Source organism: Lycium barbarum, chromosome 11 (genome assembly GCF_019175385.1).
Source record: "Lycium barbarum isolate Lr01 chromosome 11, ASM1917538v2, whole genome shotgun sequence".
In the NCBI taxonomy this organism is placed as follows: domain Eukaryota; kingdom Viridiplantae; phylum Streptophyta; class Magnoliopsida; order Solanales; family Solanaceae; genus Lycium; species Lycium barbarum.
Window position 1 is genome coordinate 116,208,179 of NC_083347.1, and position 9,216 is coordinate 116,217,394.

At 36.1% G+C, this 9,216-nt stretch overlaps 1 protein-coding gene across 1 annotated transcript; it reads right to left on the reverse strand.

Moving 5' to 3' along the window:
- Positions 1-1,008: 1,008 nt before the first annotated feature.
- Positions 1,009-3,988, reverse strand: LOC132620167 (uncharacterized). Its single transcript, XM_060334862.1, has 4 exons — positions 3,880-3,988; positions 3,175-3,582; positions 1,705-2,600; positions 1,009-1,572 (listed from the first exon to the last, which is right to left on the reverse strand). The coding sequence occupies exons 1-4, from the start codon at positions 3,986-3,988 to the stop codon at positions 1,009-1,011; spliced, it is 1,977 nt and encodes a 658-aa protein (XP_060190845.1).
- Positions 3,989-9,216: the final 5,228 nt, after the last annotated feature.

The following is a 9,216-nucleotide window of genomic DNA, read 5'->3' on the forward strand; positions in this document are numbered from 1 at the left end:
ACTACTGAGATAATTAAAAGGAAAGTTAGAGTGAGAGAAGCCAGTAATACCTTTGATGTCTTGAATGGTGGAGTAGTTGGTTTTTGGAGTTACTAGAAAACAAGATTTACTCTTGTTTACTAGTTGTCCAGAACATTTTTCATAAATTTGGAGCTTGTTCATCATGGCCATCAGAGAAAGATAGTCACCAGAAGAAAACAAAATAGTATCATCTACATAACTGAGGTGCGTAATGACCGGGCATTTCTTATCAACAGAGTAGTGAATAAAGCTTTCATTTTTTAATTGATCCATTAGTCGAGTAAGAAGTTCAGCACCTATAATAAAAAGGGATGGGGAAAGGGGATCACCTTGTTTTATGCCTCTACCTGAATGGAAGAAACCATGTCTATTGCCATTAATATTGATAGAGTACCAATTATTTGAAAGAAGTTTCCAAATCATGCCAATCCACTCTTCAGAAAAACCAAATTTTCTCATGACAGTACCAAGAAATTTCCAAGACATTCTATCAAAAGCTTTTGTCATATCCAATTTCATGATAACATTGCAATTTACATTAGGCTTTTTGATATTATGAACAAGCTCCTGAGTGAGCATTATATTATCAGTGATTGATCTATTTTTCAGGCAACCTGCTTGGCTTTGAGAGATTACCTTATGCATTACCTTAGAGAGTCTGGTGTTGAGAAGTTTGGAGATTATTTTGCAGCTGAAATTGCTCAGGCTGATTGGTCTGTATTCAGTGAACTTTTGTGGATTGTTGGTTTTGGGAATCAAAATCAGACAACTATGTGTGAATGATCTGGGGAGCTGATTACCTACAAAACAACTAGTAACCATGTTAAGTAAATCAGGAGCTATGATATCCCAACAGTGTTCGTAAAACTTTCCCGAGATACCGTCCGGTCCAGGGGCAGTGTCTGTGCTAAGAGAGAAAACAACGTTCTTCAGCTCTTCAAGTGTAGGTCTATCATTTAGCATATTGTTATCCTCATCATTAATAACTCATGGAAGACAATTCAGAACATCGGGGCCATCATCCACATCTTGAAAGGTAAATTGATCTTCAAAGAATTTGACAGCTTCTGAGGCAATATTATCCTCCCCTTCAATCCAGGTATCATTATCTTTCTTGATCTTGTTCATGTGCATCTTTCTTCTCTTAGTGTTGATGACGGAGTGAAAGAACTTGGTATTAGCATCTCCATCAGTAATCCATTTAAGTCCAGCTTTTTGCCTCCAAAAGGCTTCTTCCTTCTTCACATGTTGGATCAGTAATGCATTAGCATTATTATTATAAGCCATCCTATTTTCCTCAGAATTATCTCTTAAGCAGACTTCTTCCAGTTGAGCAATCCTAGCTTCCATCTTTTTGGTGGTTTCAAAGATATTACCTAGAGTATTTCTGGACCATTCAGAGAGCTTTTTGCAAGTATTCTTAAGTTTCAAGTGAAACTTCCACATAGGAGTTCCAACAGTTTCAATAGCCCATGCATCCTTTACAATATCCAAAAAATCAGGCTCTTCTGTCCACAAGTTTAAGAACTTGAAGTATTTCTTGTAGTTAGCCTGAGAATGTGAGATTTCCAACATTAGAGGGGCATGGTCAGAGCCAGTTCTGACTAGATGAGTGACGGTGGTGTAGGGGAATTTGTGGTTCCACAGTTAGTTGGTTAAGGCTCTATCAAGTGTTTCCCAGACCCTATGCCTTGGTCCTCTTCCGTTACACCAAGTATAAGTAGATCCAATATATCCAGCATCTTCGAGTGAACAGTCCATCATACAATTGAGCAAAGGCATACTTTTGCTCATTCTATGAATTGTACCTCCTTTCTTTTCTTCTGGGGCAAGAATAAAATTGAAGTCACCTACCACCATCCAAGGAGAGTTTGAATTGTTAGCAATTAGTCTAAGGTCATCCCACAAAGTTTCTCTGAGTTGCTCATCACACTTAGCATAGACCACAGTTAAAAGAATAGTATCTTCTTGATATTTGATGCTACATGTAACATGTTGCTCCTTGTCTTCCAAAATGCTACATTCATAGTTGTGATCACAGAAAATCCAGATTTGGTTGTTGCAGTTAGAGTAACAGAATTGATACCCCAATCTTCTTTTGAACTTCTTAATCATGGTATTTCTACAAAAGGGTTCAAACACAGCAACAAAATCGAGTTTGTAAGCCATCTTGATTTGTTTGAGTCTGTCAAAAGCACCCATAGTCCGGATGCCTCTAATATTCCAAATGATAGACTTAATCATTGAGAATGTTTGGGTTTTGGATCTTTGAGTTCTGGTAGTTTGAGGTTGGCTTTTCCTGCCTCCACCTCTACCGCCTCTTGAGTAAATGCCACCTATGTTGGATTGGGGACCTCTTGGAGAAAGATTCATGTGTTCTGTTATTTCTCCGAAAGCTTGTTCCACTTCTATGTTTGATGCTGAGTTGAAGTTAACTGTTGGTTTATCATATGTTTCCTCCCCAGAATCTGAACTTTGGACACTTTCGTAATCATCTTCTTCACTACTCTCTTCTTCTTCAGTGTCCTGCTCTTCTTCGGTGGAGGCATCAGGGTCAGAATCATCAGACTGATACTTCTCTGTTCTGTGTTATTGGGTTTGCTTAGAATTGTTCGGGTTGGGATGGGAGATTGTTTGTTTGGTGTAAGTATTTTGTATTTGTGTAGGCTGGTTTTGGTTGTTGGTTTGTTTTTGTATTGGTTGAGGATTGGTTTTGGAAATTATGTTCTTTTGGTTGGTGTGGGTCTGTTGGTTTTTCTGGGGTCGAGCAACTACATCTGGTGAATTTGTAAGGATTTCATCTTGTTTTGAGGTTTGGTCTACCTTCTGATCATATTCAATCTTTTTTTTGGCCTTCTTCTTCTTGTTTTTCTGAGCTTGTCTTTTTTTCTGCTCCTTCGAATGTTGCCCCTCTTTTTCTTGTTTATTCTGTTGAGCTGGTTCCTTTTCCATTTTGTCTTTTTCATGTCAATCTTCCATGTCATTGTTTGTTTCTAGTTGTTGGCTGAGTTGCGATATGTCCTCTTTGTTTTTAGTTTCCTGTTGTTTGCTGCTACTGGTTTCCATATTGTGTTTATTTTTGGACTGCTTCTTGTTTTTCCTCGTAACTTTAGTGAAACCATCTTGATCTTGTGTGTTGCTGTCTTGAGCAACCTTTTTTTTTCTTTTCTTTCTCCTCAGCTTCTTTCTTTTGAGCCTTGATTCTGTCATCGCTGGCCTTATTTCTACATTGAGATTCCAGGTGCCCTTGTATACAGCAGTAGTTACAATAAGATGGTACTCCCTCATATTCAATATCAAGCCACACACCATCTTCACCACCTTCCAACCTATTGAAGCCTAACCAAATTTGATCCAATCTTGGTTTAAGCAAATCAATTTCGACCTTGATTTTGGCGACATTTCCTCTGGATTTAGAATAGGTGGCCTGGTCAGGAGCAACCGCCGTCCCAGCAGACTTAATAATCCTAGCAAGAATGTCCCATTTGAACAAATGCCATGGGAGCTTATGAATAAGCACCCATACCAGAACAATAGAGGTTTCCTTTTTAGGGGTAAAATCTGGGGACCATTTGAGAACTTTGATGGAGCATTAATCAATATAAACATATGTTTTGGATTGAATGTGAGTGTAATCCACTTCATTGTAGAAGTCTATATACACATGCTCTGGATCAAAGTAAGCTATTTTCGGAGTGCGTCGCAGTTGAAATTGACTTACAAAGCTTTTCCTAATATCCTCCATAGGCGGATTTCCTTTAATGAATTTACCCACTAGAGTTAATTTGCACTCTTTGGCAAGATTAATAAAATAATCTTCGGTATTGAAATAAACGGCAGGTTTGCCCAGATGAGTACCTTGTTTGATTTCAACCGGCTGCTGCTCTACTTGATTGTTATGCAGACTTTCTTGAACAGTAGCAGAGAAGGTTGGTTTGGAGTAATTAGATTTGCTGCCTGAGATCATTTTTTCTTTTTGATGGTTGATGGGATTCTGATTTTGTGTGTTAGCTTTGGGGATTTCTTTGTAAGCAGAGGTCGGAAATGAGGGTTTTGCATTTGAGAGCTTATCGAAGTTGGAGGATATTTTGATAGGTGGGGGAACTAATGAAGAGGTGCACGGTTTGATCTGGGTATTTTCCTCTGATTTCTCCTCTATGTTTTCTTTCTTAATCTGATCCGGACTCCCATTAGAATCAGAATTCCCAGGGAGAGGGGGATTAGGAGTTGGGGAAAGGGAATCAACTGGGTTTGGGAGAGCACTGGTGTTCGAATTGGGGTGATAAATTGAGATTGATCTTTGGATTGTAAGGGAGGTGGATCTTGAGGATCCATGTCGAGATAGTCACCTGAGAATGTTAGTGATCGGAAGAGTTGAGATCCTAGAGAGAAGTGAGAGATTCTCTCTCTAAGTTATCCTATTCGCAACCATAAACCAATACTTCAATCTATTGGAGAGCAAATCCGTATACATTCCATAAGAAAGGTATTAGATGGCTTTATTTTCTAAATATCAACATTGTAAGAAATATACTAAAATTAATTATCAAGTGTTGTAGTCCATCTGGATTTTAGAAACAATATATCTGATAATGTTGAAATGTTTGTGCGAGTATCTGTTTTTCAAAGAATACCAAATTAATTTGAAGTATGTTAGTATATGTAGGAGGACCTATAACTTGCAAACTTCCGCTAAAAGATTTAAATGGAAAATTTACTTGCCATAGCTACCTCTAAGACTTATTTATGAATAATAACTACCTTATTTTTTATTTAATTTTTGTAGCTTTATTTTTTCAAAATTACATTTCATAACTGGTCCAATAACTTTTGAAATACATGTACCTCTCTATTCTCCCTCACTACACATTTAAGATTTATCATCTTCTTCAAACCCTAAAAAAAATTCTCTCTCCTCTGTCACCTTCCCCTTACTGTCGCCTCTTTCCCTTCCTTTCTCTATTTCCAGCCTCTCTTCTCTTTCCCCTCACGTACCCTCCCTCCTTTCTCTATCTACACCACTCACGCCGCTGTGTCATCGGAGCCGCCACCACTATTACTACCGTCTCCATCTCCGATGAAACCCAAGAAGGCGGCAGAGTCTTGAGCAAGTAGCAGACATGGCCTATTGGCTTGGATCACCAAATGTTATTCCTGTACATGCTGATGTTTCCAAAGTTGAAGATTGCCAACGATTAATCGATGCAGCCATAAACAACTTTGGTAGATGTAAGTGTAGAAATATTAATAAATTAAACCGCGAATGATTTTCTCTTGAGAAAAGCTGATTGGGCATCTCATCATTGCACAAAGTGTGTAAATGTCTCCAGGTGTGTTCGGTTTATGAACATTTTGGATATCAAATCAGATTAATTTTGCGTATTTTATATTCTCAGGACATAAATTTCATCGGAGCCGCCACTACCACCATCACTATTACTACCATCTCCATCTCCAAACTCGAAAAAAACCTTAAGGTTCTAGCTCTTTAGATCTGAACTCTGTATGCTTCATGTATTAATGGTTTTTGGTGGTGGTTCAATATTGTTTTTGGAGTGGAGGAGGACAGTGGTGGATCGAAGAAAGGCGGTGGAGGAAGGAGGAGATTTTTTCCAGTTGTTGTAGTGGTTCGGTAGGGTTTTTGGAGTGAAGCAGGATGGTGGATCGGAAGAAAGGCGACGGAGGAAGGAGGAGGGTTTTTCCAATTGTTGTGGTGGTTCGGTAGAGTTTGTGGTTGTGGTGTTTCAGTATATTTCAGTATATTTTGCTATATTTAAATATACTGTTTTCAGTATATTTCAGTGTACTGTTTCAGTATATTTCGCTATATTTCAATGTATTTCTAATTTACGACACAGTTTCTGATACATTTCATTGTATTCCATTATATATACGCATACTGCAATTTTATATTTCTTAAACAATCAACCATATTTCATTGTATTCGAATGTATATTTTTCTGTATTTGGAAGTATTTCTAAAAGTTTGGAATGGAGCAATTTGGAGAGAGAAACGTGGGTTGTTATGGAACTTCAGCCGTTGCGTGTTACATAGTTGATTTAATTTGACTTACCATTTAAAATGAAAGAAGAGAATATGTTCCATAAATACAGCCTATTTTTACTCTGCCAAACTTTGTATTTTGGTGTATTTCAAAAACACGAAATACAACCGAATACAACAAAAGCCAGCAAAAAACTTTTGAATGAAGTGATTTTGAAAGAGAGACGTTAGCTGTAGTGGAACCTCATGAGGTTTGCATGAATCATGGAACCATTAATATAAATTACCATATAATTTGAAAAAGATTTTTATTGCCATAAATATAGCCTTTTTTTTTATTCAACAGCCACGCTGTATTTCACTGTATTTCGATATATTTCACTGTATTTCAAAAACGCGAGATACAACTGACATACAACCAAAAGCAGCTACGAATTGTAAATCTTCAACTTATAGCTATAGCTTGTTAGAAGCTGTTAAAACGTAGTTATTTGTGTAAGTTTTACTTTAAAAATCACATATTCAAAACTTATATATCTCTAAAATCCAAAAAAAAGTTAATCATCCATTTTAATATTTTCACCAGTGATCGGGCCCATGCACAACACGGTTTTTTTTTTTTGGGCGGATTGCGCTTTATTTGGGGTGGTGTTTAATTTTTGTCCTTCAAATTGGTGGTCTTTATGTTTTGCCCTTCGCCTGATACCCCAAAGTTGTGGGTTCCAACCCCAGCTCAGTAAAATAAAAAAATAAAAAAAATCGCAAGACAGGTGTTTGGATTCGCAAGGCAGGAATTTGCTTCAAAACTCTGTCTTAAAGTAGAATTTTGCAAAACTCTGTCTTACGAATCCAAACTCTACCTTGCAATTTTTTTTTAATTTTTTTAATTGAACGGGGTTTCGAACCTGAAATCAAGGAATTTTTAGCGAAGGACAAAAGTTAAAGACCATCAATTTGAGGGACAAAAATTAAAGACCACCCCCAACTAAGGGCAATCCAGCAAATTGCCCATGGGGTTTTATAGCTTCAAGGTAATAGTTGAAAAAACTTACTAAAAAAAAATGCATAGAATGCACCATTGGGACCGTGCACGGTGTTGGATTGGCCATGAGTTTAAGAAAGATTATACACATGTTGTCTAAAGTAAATCTTTGACATTTATATGATAATAAATTAATTTTATTAAGATAAAATTAAAAAATTAAAGTTAAATCGTGTCTAAAAAAGTATGAGATTCTTTAAATGCTTTAAATCTCTGTTACACATATATCTATAATTTACACTTTAAATGCTTTAAGTTTTGTTAAATGTGCACCTACTGAGCTTGAGAAAAAAAAGAAACAAATATTATGAAAATATTAATGTGTGGATGTCTATTACTCCTCTACATATAACTCCCACTACTTCATGTTCGTAGCTCTTTGTGGAAGTAACTCCCATTATTTCATGACCACTACTCCCACAATTTATTTCTATAACCTCCAAATAGTTACTACCCATGTTTATGACACACCCTTTAGTGTTCTTAATGTATTCTCATATATAGTTGGATTGTATGTAATAGTTATATACTTGAACAATACTTGGAAGGATGAATAAAGTTCTCTCTTGCTCTCTACATTTCTTGTCTACCTTCTTGTTTCATATCATTACTCTTTTAGCTGGATCACATTATCTGCACGAGTCTCTAACCGGTTAATATTGGCCTTACGTCTACAAAATTATTTAATGTCGAAATGTGACACCTAGCGACAACTTAATTGTTGCCGCCTCTTACTGACTTGGGGCAAAATATTGTTGCTCATCTTGAATGATCACGCTGCTAGATGATATAATAATAATTATCTCTATGAACTTTAGTTTTACTATTTTATAACATCTTTATAATTTAGAAAGGGCCGCAATCTAAACTGTTCTTAAGGAAAAAGGATTAGTTATTTGTGGAGGAAATTAGAGTCTTACATTTAGATAAAAAGGAAAATCAAAGGCTTTCTTTTGTTTATAAATTAAAATTATCGTTTTCAAATGTGATAAGTATTTTGAAACTTGATTAGTGAACAGTTTTTCCTTAATCACACTAAACTATAAGATATTTGTGTCTAATTATTTGAGATTACTCATCCTGTGGTGAAATTACGAAAAGACAAAAACCTTAGCAATTCGTATGCTTTATTAACCAGCCTGCTTTTATTTATGGAACAAACAGTGAGTTGAAACATATTCCGTACCCTGTTGTCATGTATTTTGGTGCATTATTCAGAAGCAATTTCTCCTACAGGCAAGAAAATACTACTTATGCTATTTGTATATGATTTAATTATTCTTCTGCTTTAGTCATTTTTTTGGGTGCAGTTATAGAAGACTACAATGTTGAAGACTTATAATTTTTGTTATGTTCAGTATATTTTACTACATCAATTTTGTTATGTTTGAAGTTGTGGTTATCTGATTTTATTACAATTACCGTAATGAAGGATTATATAGTAGTAATATTTTCAAAGGCTCGAGGTGAGTCCGAGGATACTTTGGCCTATAATGTCATTGGTTGAGGATAATACGGTGGATGCAAATCTCATCGCACCCAAAGGGTACGACATCGGGTTAAAGTCCCGGTGTATTCTGATGATAAGATGTTGGGTTCAAATCCCATCGCAATATGACCTATATGAGTAAGACTTGGGTTCAAATCCCAATGCACCATATTATTGATATAATGATGACTCAAGGAAGCTTTTGATGAAAAATCTTGAAGCCTGTCCCACTTGATATGCTCCATTCCGTGAGGGGAATGCGGTAGCAGTGCATAATAATTCTAAATGAGAACAAGCGGTTAAACGAACGAACGTGGGAGTGGAAAATGACAAAATAATTAATGTTAATCATCATTGTGGTAATATAAAAGGAAGAACATTATGGGATCTCAAAATGATCCTTTTATAAAGGTGAAGGTAATTTTTATCATCAATATGGTATGAAAGGTCAATGGGCACGCGGTTGTCGTGCGACCTAATTTGATAAAATTTTATAAATCCTCCATCAAAAGAAAGGAATACAATTTCAAAGTGATGTCGAGGTGGTAAATCGAGGTGGTCTATGAAATATGAATATGATCAAAACAATGGGCTTATAATAAAATTTATGAAGCATGTACATATATGATTTTAGTCCATTGATTGAAGAGAATGTGACTT